The 12331-nt window shown below is 44.4% G+C and overlaps 1 protein-coding gene across 2 annotated transcripts in view; it reads left to right on the top strand.

The window, feature by feature from the left end:
• PDE8A (phosphodiesterase 8A) overlaps window positions 1–12331 on the top strand; it is a 2294608-nt gene that overhangs the window by 2185206 nt on the left and 97071 nt on the right. For both annotated transcript variants that reach the window (XM_078684749.1, XM_078684748.1), the window contains exon 19: window positions 943–1075. In XM_078684749.1, coding sequence (XP_078540875.1) covers window positions 943–1075 — 133 coding nt within the window. The remainder of the gene's footprint in view (window positions 1–942; window positions 1076–12331) is intronic.

Genomic DNA, 12331 nt, shown 5'->3' with positions numbered 1-12331 from the left:
GAATATAACCACAAGAACAGAAAACATAGATTAATCCCACAGATAGGCGCAGCAACATTGCAGCGGTCAAGGGAGAATGGCCCCAATAAAGCACAAATGGCCGGAGGGGGTGCGGGTACTCCTAAAACACTATAAAGTCAGTAGCCACATGAATTAGAAACATTTAACCAATCACAACACAACACACACAATAAGCACACGCTCCCAGTGCCAGATATCTGGACACAGTGTGTCCAAACAAGGTAGAGCCCCACCTGTAGTAACCATTTGGCCATTAATGTATTACTCTAAGGCAACAACCAATATTCCTCACCATATATGGCTCACCAGAGAACTTTTACAGCCTGATGAAAACTGTATTTAAAGCCAGTCCCAATTGAATGTAAATTGAGAAAGTCCTCAGACCTTACACATGTAACTATTCTCCTGGCAGCTATGTTTAACTAAACAAACTGCTGCTGTTTTGCCAAACGCCTCTTGCCTCTTGATTTTTAAGGTATTTCGAATTCGAGCAACAGGTCCAAACATGGTATATGTGTAGTATCAATGGCAACTTCCTGGTACTGGAACATTGTATGGAATTCTTGACATATGGGGGTACCCATACCAAAATGTTAGCAGTGGCAGCACAATGAAGGCAGTTCTTAACTTATGAGTAACTCCCAAGTCAAATTTCTAAAAACTTGAGATGGATTCCTGGCAGGCACTAATTTCAAAGATCACCAGCCACAATTGCCCCCTCTGATCTATTCTTTCTTGTTTGCTTGTATTGCTCTTCTTGAGACAATTCTGCACCATTGTTACATAAAAATCACTGAATAGAGGACATTCTTGAGTTACAGCGGTTCACTTTAGTTGCCTCATTATGCGCAAACTAGGGATTTATGAAGTTGTTTTATCGTTCAATTTCTAATAATTGAATTTAACACATTTTTCTGATAGGAATGAATACCGGACACTTCGTCAAGCAATTATTGATATGGTTCTAGCAACAGAAATGACAAAACATTTTGAGCATGTCAACAAGTTTGTAAACAGCATAAATAAGCCTCTATCGTCACTGGAAGAAAATACGGTAGGACACACAAATGTTTATATGTTTTCATCTAATTAGTTAACGCAACAATTTTATCCTGTCATTTCAGTTTTGTTTTATAAACATTATTCAAAATATACAGTTATTTATGAGCAGCCTTCCTTAGGATAGAAGGGAGTGAGTTTGTGTCCTATAACAAAGCCAAAAAAACAAAATGAGGTGGTGAGCGAAGAGTTGGGCAGATGGACATCAGCTACTGTATAGGGCCATCTATTTCATTTTAGTATAGTTCAACTCCATGTTCAAAAGTAATATCCTCTCCCACAAGCGCCACAAGGTACATTCTAGATTATAAAGCGCTATGTGTTTAATTGCTTGCCCTTCCTGTTTGAGCAAGCTCATTATGCAGCACACCTTGATCTTAGTCAGTGATTCTATGATAATTTTCCGATATCCATTATTTAAACTATACTCTCGTTGTAGGAAACTTTGTATATAATCTAGAACCAATTGGGCAATTCCAATGCCTTTTGACTTGGATGTAGTTTTTATGATCTTACAGACACATCTTGCCACTCCTTCCTTACCTTTGAATTCTCCCCAGGTGCCAGACTTGATCTTTCAGCAGTACCTTTGCGTGTCGGTAGAGGGCGTCATGCGAATTGGTAGTACACCGTCCACCAGATTTGACGTGGATGGAGTCCATATTACCCCCCCCCTCGTGACACGCTGTCAGTTTTCTTCTTTTCTGTGCTTCCAATGTGTATGTGGAGCGGTTCTTTTGGCCTTTTTCTACAATTGTTTTTGTCATAGGAACAATGTGCCCTTTTTTTTTCATTTCTTTGGGATTCAAACCTTGTGAGTCCTTTGGGCGGCATTTGTCAACCCCTGGCCCTCATACTATATGTATGCGGTAGCTTGGTTAGCACCACAAGTCTGAAGATTGCGGCTCCTGAACGGTACATGAATGTCCTGGTGGAACGACTGGGGCAGACCCCACGTCGTTGTTGGTCTCATTCAAAATTCCTGGACCGCTCCCAAGTTCGTTCCAGAAGCCTTTCCCGCTGGCATCCATCGCCGTCCACATCTCAGGGTAAGTCATCAAAAGGCAAATGGTCGAAATCATGGCATCTCTTGACTTCACTACACAGGCCCCGCATTTCCGATCTCCTCTCCCATCGTCTGGATGAGAATTTGGCGGAACAATCTACCTCATGCCTCCCTGATTTCCCTGGTGCCTGGACGACTAGCCCAGATGTGGGAGTACTAGAATTCTCTCCATGTCATTTTCTGATCTCTTCCTCCCTCTGGTGCGCCTTGACACTTACTTGAGGTTCTAAGTGTCCTCGCGGAATCCTCGCAGGTAGGTTCACCTAGAGGTGTCCTTTATGCCCTCTGGATCCATGGTTGGATCTGTATCCGCTCTGGTGTACAGCCATTCTGGGTTCCCACCTATGACAGCGGAGTCTGGTCAGCCGACAGCGACGTCGCTAGTGCTGGTCAATGCTGTGCTGAGCACTCTTTCCGATGCTGCACTGACGCCATACGGCATCAGGTCCGTGCCGGTAGTACCATCTGGGTAGGACACCTTCCCTCCTCCTTCTAAATAGTCCGTTGCTGTTTTTTCTACGGGTGAGCAGGCTTTTGGAGGTGAAGGAGTGGAGCTGGGTTTTATGAACTCCCTGGATGTGAATGTCCAGCATCCTCTAAGAATAGTTGGGTGACATAGCTGGTTGCGTGTTGAGTCCTCACCACCTTCTTCCCCCCTCCAGCCTTGTTACAGAGGTGATTTCCTCCCTCACTGAGGTGCCGAAGAAGGCAGTTGCAGTCCTAGACTTGCAGCTCCCCTCTGTGGCGGTGACCACTGACCCCTTGATAGAAGTGCTTCATTGGGGTCAAATGGGGGTGGCACTACAGTGAGTCACTGCATGACCTCTAGAACAGTCCATAGCCCATAGACACCGGCCTGCCCCCGAGGACCAGACTTTTTCTGGCGTCCAACTAGACAAAGTTTTGTGGTGATGTCCCTGATGGCCTCCTCTGACCCCAGTGACCTTCCTAACATTCCACTGGAAAGGGAGTCCAGAAGGTTGGAAACTTGCGGGAGAAAGATCTTCTCAGCAGCTCAGCATTCCAATCAATAAATACCTTATGCGTTCTGGGCTGAATTTCACATATGTTTTGGGATTCGGTGGCGTGCCTGCTGCTTTTATCCTGGAGGAGTCCCAGGGAGAACTCACCCAGACACTCCAGGAATAGGTGAGAGGCATCTAAGTTTGCAATAAGATGCGGTACGGATGCCACGGACCTAGTAGGTCGAGCCATGGCTCATTCTGTGGCACTAGGCTGTCATTTTTGGCTAGGCAACTCTGGATTTTCCAAAGCTGTCCAAGCCACTCTGGAGGACATGCCCTTCAAAGGCATCCTGTGTTCACACACTCATGCCGAATCTGCATTGTGGCATTTTAGAGCCATTAAGGGTGGAACAGACTCTTAATTGTTATTCTTTTGTCTTGCTCCTAAGCTCCCCACTTATGTTATTGCCATTTGTATCGCGCGTGGCTACTCGAGTGTCCCGGCGCGGAAGCCATCTGAAAGACAGTGAAACTGAAAGTAGCGCAGCTTAACTAAAAAACAAGGTCTTTAGTTGCTTGTTAACCACTTCCATGCTAATGACAAGGCCAGCTCGTCATGCAGTTTACTGGACCTGTGCTTATGACGAGCTGACCTTGTCATGAACAATGGGAAAAGTCCAAGTTGAGCATCCAGCGGGAATTGCCTTAGCATTCAAGGTGTTAAACAGCCTGAGGTCTTGGATGTTCCGTAATTTAAAAGGAAGGGCGTTCCAGGCTTCTGCGGCCTTGAAGGATAGAGAGCTGCCCTACATTCGGGTAAGGCGAAAGCGGGGAACCACTGCTAGAGGCTGTGCAGCTGAGTGCAGTTGTATCCTGGGCATGTAGAAGCTAAAACGTCTCCTAAGATAGGGTGGCCCAGATCCATGCAGAGCTCCATGAGCAAGAATGAGGGCTTTAAATTGGACACGTCAGGCCACAGGAAGCCAATGTAGGTCCCGAAGGTGTTGTCTCATATTAGATCTTACAGGAATGCCGAGCAGAACTCTAACTGCAGCATTTTGTATTGTTTGCAGTTATTTTAGGTGGTAGCCGGGCAAGTCAATATACAATGCATTGGCATAGTCAATGCATGATAAAATGAGGGCACGTGTCACCATTTCCTTAGTTGGCCTGGGTAGCAGAGGAAGAAACTTTCTGAGCGATTTCAGTATGCCAAGCACAAGCCAGCAAGTCTTTTTTATCTGCGAGGTGAACCGGAGGTCCTCGCTAAATCTTACCCCCTAATTCTTAGCAGGTTTGCCGATGGAATTTTGCATGGGGTACTTTGTAGGCCAAAGTGCCTCTCTAAAATGAGGAGGGAAGGATCCGTACAGAAGTATCTCCGACTTGTCCTTGTTGCACTTAAGCTACAAAAATGCAAGCCATTTAAAAATGGCAGAAAGACATTTTTTAGCTTGGTCTGGGGACAAGTAGTTTTCCTTCCAGGTAAAGAGGAACTAAGTATCATCAGCATAAGCTATGATCTTAGCTCCCAATTCCTCTGCTAGATAGATAAGGGGAGTAACGTAAAGATTAAAAAGGAGCGGACTCAAAGTGGAGCCCTTGCTCAGATAGTGAGATATTCATATTTGATTATTGTCAAAGATGTGGCCATATCGAAGTATAGTTCCATAGCCTCTTTCTGTTGAGAGCAAGCTTTAACCTCACTCCCAAACCCTACCCCTTTAGGTTTTTTCCTTTGCAGTGCAAAGGACTCATCCCACCTTCTGGTGGCTTCAAGTCAGGTGTTTTTGCCTGTATACAGCTTTTAGCTCCCACTACCTGGGAGGTATTTTCTTTGTTTCCCTATATGGGTTTTACACCTGCTGGAACAGAGTTTTACTTTTTCTTTTAGCTGCGGATGGGCTACATGCTCAAAAGATAGTTACTTATATGGTACTTTTTCCCTACTCTGTGTAGAGCATCTTGTGTGTGCCTTGCGGGCATTACTAGGTATGATTGTTACTTTTCATATCCCTTATAAGGAGCTTATAATTTTCTCTCCCTTGGAGACCATGTACATGACTTACCACTTTCCATGAGAACAGCTTTACGGAGACTCTCGTTTTTCTTTGTCAAAATCTATGAAACATTACTTATACTCCGCTTTTGATATTATTCTCTTCTCCTGATTGGCTTTTTGATTCCAAACTAAGCAGTGGGACAAGTGGTAAAGTCCATAACCTGCAGTACATCATCTGTTACTGGTCTAGTTAGTGTTCCCAGCTATGACTTTGCTTCTTAGTGAGCTCCTTTCTATCTACCTCAGCAGGATGGGCTTGTGCCACCGGTCGCTCAGGGATCTGCGGTGCATGGGTTCACATTCCCTCTTATGTTCTCTGTACAAAGGCATTTTTTTCAGTCTTTTACTCTGCTAGTCTGCCTTGTTTGTGGCATCCCACCTACATTCATATTATGTATGGGTCATGCTCAAAAGACTGTTCTCTTGTACCACCGATCTTGTGTCCTTCAACTGCCTCTTCCTGCAAGGGATGGGTGATACTTCTTTCTTGCTTTCGGATAAGGTCTTCTACCTTTGTTGACACAGCCACCTCTTACAAGTGTTCATTCATAAACCGTAGCATCAAGGTGCCAAAATGTTTATTCTGAAGGCGCCATTGTGTAGCCACCTTCTGTGTTGGTGGTTATCTTCTATCTTGCAGTGCATTCTTTGTTGCTTGCGCATGTTCATTGCACATAATAGTGCCATTTTTCTTGGAACTTGTTTGCATTTGGGAATCCCTTGGTGCACTTTTCCTGGTCGGGTTCTTTTACTCTGCTCTACAGGGTGTCATAATGTTTCTTGCTCTTCTGGGTTAGAATTATGCTTCTTCGTTACTAATGGGATTTCTTTTCTTCATTAGAGAATACCCCCTTCTTGCTGTGTCCTTCACTTACAGCGAGAAGAGCCTAGGTTTTCTTCCTCCATATACAGTAGTATAATCACGGCTCTAGGTATGCTTCGCCTTGTGCCTTCTTGTACATTGATTTCCTCTGTTCCTGTGCGCAAATCTTTTTCTATAATCAGCACATGTTGCTCTTGTATTGGATGTTAAACTTTCATGAGTTGTTCCCTAAGGGACTATGTATTTTTTCTTTCTATGCCATTTTTCAGCCAGGTCCTGCTCTGTCTGATATAGCTTTCCATTGAATGCCTGTTCTAGGCCTTCCGTGTATTGGCCTCTATTTCACCTTCACCTTCTTATATGTCCACTTTGTGGACCTGTTTTTTCTATGCTAGCAAGGTTCTTTCCACCTGCTCTCTTTTCCAAGTGGCCTGATTGTGAGCTATACAGTCAGTTAGCATTCTTTCAAAGCTCCGGCCATCTTTCTTTTTGCTGAGGCACGTGATGTCTCTCTCTCTCTCTCTCTCTCTCTCTCTCTCTCTCTCTCTCTCTCTCTCTCTCTCTCTCTCTCTCTCTCTCTCTTTCTCTCTCCCTTTCTCTCTCTCTCTCTCCATCTTCTCATATTAGTACTATGTTGCTGGTTACTCAGCTCAGTCATAATATATATTTCAGACATCATAGTGGTGATGGCTTCTGTCTACAGTCAGTTAGCATTCTTTCAAAGCTCCGGCCATCTTTCTTTTTGCTGAGGCACGTGATGTCTCTCTTTCTCTTTCTCTCTCTCTCTCTCTCTCTCTCTCTCTCTCTCTCTCTCTCTCTCTCTCTCTCTCTCTCTCTCTCTCTCTCTCTCTCTCTCTCTCTCTTTCTTTCTCTCTCTCTCTCTCTTTCTTTCTCCATCTCTCTCTCTCTCTCTCTCTCCATCTTCTCATATTAGTACTATGTTGCTGGTTACTCAGCTCAGTCATAATATATATTTCAGACATCATAGTGGTGATGGCTTCTGTCTACAGTCAGTTAGCATTCTTTCAAAGCTCCGGCCATCTTTCTTTTTGCTGAGGCACGTGATGTCTCTCTCTCTCTCTCTCTCTCTCTCTCTCTCTCTCTCTCTCTCTCTCTCTCTCTCTCTCTCTCTCTCTCCATCTTCTCATATTAGTACTATGTTGCTGGTTACTCAGCTCAGTCATAATATATATTTCAGACATCATAGTGTTGATGGCTTCTGTCTATGATATATACACATATATATATATATCTCCAAGATTTCCGTTTCTCTCCTCCAAGTTCTATGGCAAAAACGGATACGGACCACGAAGTTAAGTGCTTATTTATTCTTTAATGGTGCAAGTCGCCATGACGCGTTTCAGCCCCTCCTCGGGCCTTGATCATATATATATATATATATATATATATAACACCAGCTTCTCCTCCTTATGCTAGCAAAACAAAGGACACACCGGTGCTCATTTGGTAGTTTATTTGAAAGATGAACAGCATGACCGGTTTCGGCTACAAACCTTTTTCAAAATGCCTCAGTTCAAAGCTGGGTTGCCTGATAGGTGTTCTTAATAAGCTCCTCCTTGCCCAATAGCAAAAGGGCTCACCTGCAGCCTATTACTCTACAAACTTCACAGCAGCCCCAATGTCAAGACTACTGGTCCCATAATGCAGCACGCTGATCATGTAATGCGCTGCAGGCAGAAACTCGTCGAAATTCCAGGGAAATAAACAACCTCCTGTCCCCTACTTCCAGCCTGCCCCACCGTAGAAACCAATGCTGGAGACGTACGGACAGTGCCAGCGCCTCTCCAAACAGTGTCAGACCGCCTCATGGCAGCAGCATCTCAGTCACCAGGTATATAGGCAGCGGGTTGCGAGCATCCGATCCTTTGGTAAAAAACACAGTTCCACTTTCCCATGTATTCGCAACCACTTTATGGAAGGGTCCTCTGTGCGTGCCACGGGAAAGCACGCTTCATATGACACCAGCTTCTCCTCCTTATGCGAGCTGAACAAAGGACACAGCGGGCTCATTTGGTCGTTTATTTGAAAGATGAACAGCATGACCGGTTTCGGACACAAGCCTTTTTCGAAATTCCTCAGTTCACAGCTGGGTTGCCTGATAGGTGTCCTTAATAAGCTCCTCCTTGCCCAATAGCAAAAGGGCTCACCTGCAGCCTATTACTCTGCAAACTTCACAGCTGCCCCAATGTCAAGACTACTGGTCCATTAATGCATCTCCTACTGGCAGTAGTTATAGTTAGGACCAAGTTTCCATAGGAAAAGCATTTTTTTATTTGCTCAGTACTTTGGCGTTGTTTGAAAAATCTTTACGAAATTTTCCCCCAATTATTTTTTTCAGATCTGCTCCTATCTTGAAAGTTTGGGGGCGATTCGTCAAGGGGGGGGCTGATAAAAAGGGGGGTCCCAAAACGTGTTTTCTCCATGCAATTTCCATTGAAAACTTTATACAAGGCTAAAGGTCAAACTGCTGAACGAAATTACGCCACATTTAGTAGGGAGAAAGGTCTTGGTCCAGAAAGCACGCTTTTGTTTAAATGGTGTAAATCCGTTCAGTAGAATTTGAGAAATATAAAAATTTACACATATAGATATTTGAGAATTCTGACATCTGACTAGCTGAGGCGTTACGCGCACTAGCTTGCGGCTCGTTGGCTATGAAAGGTTGAAACTAGGAAGTGTTGGCAGTCATTTTGTGACTCAGTTGAATGGAGTAGGGGGAAAAAAAGAGAAAAATTGTATAAGAGGGTATAGTAGGAACACTGTGGACTTGGTTTAAGCAGTCTGTACGGTGCAAAGGCAGGGCGTTTGAATTTTGCCTAGGCCCTGGAAATCAAGTCCGCAGACCAACGGTGCGCAGTATTGTGGCAAGGTTGCATTGTCTCTGGAAATCCCATCGGGAAAACAATGCACTGTATTGCGGCAAGCAGTGTGTAGGGTGCACACACAGGTAGTGTGAATGTTGCGTAGGCCGTGGAAATCACGTTTGCAAAACAACAGTGTGCAGTATTGTGGCAATGGTTAGTAGGCTTGCGGAAATCATATCGGGAAAACAACAATGCGCCGTAATGAGGCCTTCCTTTAATATAATGCGCAGTAATGTTAACTTATAATGCGGTGTTCACTTTTATCACGAATATTGTCACTTTGTTAGAGGAAATGTAATATTATGTGGGAAGGCGTGTTCTGTCCCTGTGCGCTGAACAAAATTAACGTTGTAATTGGCTGAGGTGTTCCAACAACAAGCTTAATGTTCATTGGCTGCGAACCATTTAAAGTAGAAGTGTTGCTAGCCGTTCCCTCCCCCTCCACGGAGTAGCAAGGGCATCTGATTGGCTCACATGTTTCAACCAGGACCTTCATGAGCTTAATGTTCATTGGCTGCGAACCATTGAAAGTAGAAATGTTGCCAGCCATTCCCTTTCCCTCCGCGGAGTAGCATGGACATCTGATTGGCTGACGTGTTCTAAGCAGGACCTTCCCAAGCTTAATGTTCATTGGCTGTAAACCATTGCAAGTAGAAGTGTTGACAGCTATTCCCTCCCCCTCTGCGGAACACCATGGAAATGTTATAGTCTAAATGGTTCAGAGTACAAGTTTGCCCCTTATTGGCTGGGAATGGTTCATTGTTGTCAGCAATTTTGTGAACCATTTCAAAGGAGTACAGGAAAAAAAGTAGTATAGAGGAGGGTAGGAACACTATTAACTCTGTACAGAGGTCACAAGGTGGTGGACAGGGACTGTGAAGGTAAAAATAGGTTTTTATATATTTTAAGGGCCATATATATAATTTGCGTGGGACCTACAAATCACGGTGGTAAAATAACAGAGTGTGTTGCGGTCTTCTTTTTGTTAAGTCTGCGGGTGAGATCATTCCAAGGAGCTCTATTTACTTCCAATGTGGTGTTTATTTTCTGACCGCAAGGTGTGGTTGCGCTGCAAAAATTTCAGTCTAGGTTTTGAAACAGTTTTAATTAAGCAATTACAAATATACTTTCTTAGGAAAGTGAAGCTGTATATATCAGAGGGGTGACAAATAAAAACTCAATTCATAAAATATCCCTTAAGCGTGGCCACACCCTGCCTTTTTTTTGTCGCCTATAGTTTGTAAAAGTGTTGCCCCATATTCTTGTTAATATAAAAGGGCATCAGTTACTTTTAGATATGGTAGAACAGAAGTGCTACAAGAAACACTCCTGCACTACATCATCTCAGGTCACAACAACAATAAGAAGTTAAAAACAGTTAAACACAAATTACGTCATATTACATAGAAATGTACGCCTTATCAAATTATTAAATGAAGCACTGTATATACAATTGTTTTTTTAGCAACTTCTATTTTATAAAACATTAGCAGTGTTATAAACTGTGAGGTAGTAAGTTATCAACGAAAATAACTGTATTATAAGTTGTTAATTTCTCGCACAGATAGATATCCAACCCCTTTGAACTACTATAGTTACAGTCTTAAAATATACAGGGTGAGTTTATAGTATTCCAGAGGAGAACAACAATAAAAAACAAGCATTTACAATGCAACGGTTTCGCCTTTGTAAGAGTTAGAGCTATTGGCATTGTAAATGACAATTTTTTTATTTATGTGTTGGTTTTGAAAACAGATAAATAAATGGCATTGTCATTTACAATGCCAATAGCTTAATCTCTCGCAAATGCGAGACCTATTGCATTTGCACCCACACACACAGAGAGCCACACACACACACACACACACAGAGCCACCCACACATAGAGCCACCTACAAAATAAAAGCTAGCCACACAGACAGAGCCCCAACACACACAGAGCCCCAACGCGCACAGAGGCCCAACGCACACAGAGCCCCAACGCACACAGAGCCCCAACGCACACAGAGGGAGAGTGTGTGAGAGTGAGGGAAGGAAGGATAGAGGAAGGGAGGAAGAGAGAGAGGGAGGGAAGGATCGAGGGATGGAGGAAGAGAGAGAGGGACAGTGGGAGGGAGGGAGGGAAGGATAGAGGGCGGGAGGAAGAGAGAGAGGGAGGGAAGGATCGAGGGAGGGAGGAAGAGAGAGGGAGAGTGGGAGGGAGGGAGGGAAGGATAGAGGGAGGGAGGAAGAGAGATAGGGAGGGAGGGAGGAAGAGACATAGGGAGGGAGGGAAGGAGGGAGAGAGAGAGGGAAGGAAGGAGGGAAAGAGAAAGAGGGAGGGTGGGAAGGAGGGAGGGTGGGAAGGAGGGAGAGAGGGAAGGAGGGAGAGGGTGGGAGGAAAGGAGGGAGAGAGGGAGGGAGGGAGAGAGAGGGAGGGAAGGAGGGAGAGAGAGAGGGAGGGAGGGGAGCCCAGCAATTCATTTACTTTGACTTCCGCTTGGCTTTTATGATTAGGTGACGGACTGAACAATCCAGATTCTAGAAAGTGTCTAAGATTCTTCACAGAAAGATTCCTTCCTCCCTTCCCCCGCACTCCAGTGCCTCTCTCGTCCCTTAAAATTTCAGACGTAAAAACAAACTTTACTCAGCCTTCCAAATATTTAAACAAAAACGCCGATCTGTAGCACCCAGGATGAAACTGTCTAACACAAAGTTGGCAAGGGGTATGTCATTACAGGGGTAAAGTACAGAGAGTGCTTTAATTGGTTTTATCCGGTGGCATGTGTACAAAAGTTCGATTGAGTCTGAAGGCAAACTGTTCGTGGGGACATTCAGATCCTATAAAAACATCCCTGCTCTAAAACCACGGGAAGGAAATGGCTAGCATTCTTTAAAAATGAAACACTTTCTCAAGACGGAAAAAAAGAGAGAGAAGCACAGAAATAGCTTTTCCTGTAACCGTCTTCAAACAGCAGCTCAAACAGTGTAGAGGAGACACAGGCAGCTAACGACAGACAGTGAGTAAAGTTGAGGGATGCGCCGGCTGCAGGCACAGGTGTGACTCCGGGGTGACACATTTCCACCCACACTCCGCACATGCGCCGACGACACCCTGAGCGTTATGACACTGCGCACACCTTATGCAGTGAGTCTGGGGACAAAGGAAGCGCCGAGGCAAGGGGGAGGAAGCAAATCAATCACAGGTCACGTCCCTGCACGCAAAGCTGCTGATGATGCAAGGATGCGTGTACAGGAATACGGACAGCATTATGGCTTTTAGGTGAAGGCATAGCCAAAATGATGAAAATTAACTCTATTATAATTAAATGTTGATAAATTTATCCTAAGGATATCCTGAAATTCTTGCACGAACAGTACACTTTTTTGATCCTTAAACTGCTGCTTTAATTATGCTGGTTGACCTGACCTGCCTTTCCTTTTCCCCTCAGTGCTTGCTCTGGTAGCAGA

Source organism: Lissotriton helveticus, chromosome 3_2 (genome assembly GCF_964261635.1).
Source record: "Lissotriton helveticus chromosome 3_2, aLisHel1.1, whole genome shotgun sequence".
NCBI classification, from domain to species: domain Eukaryota; kingdom Metazoa; phylum Chordata; class Amphibia; order Caudata; family Salamandridae; genus Lissotriton; species Lissotriton helveticus.
Note: the sequence above shows the minus strand (reverse complement) of the source record. Positions and strands in the feature narration are given on the sequence as shown.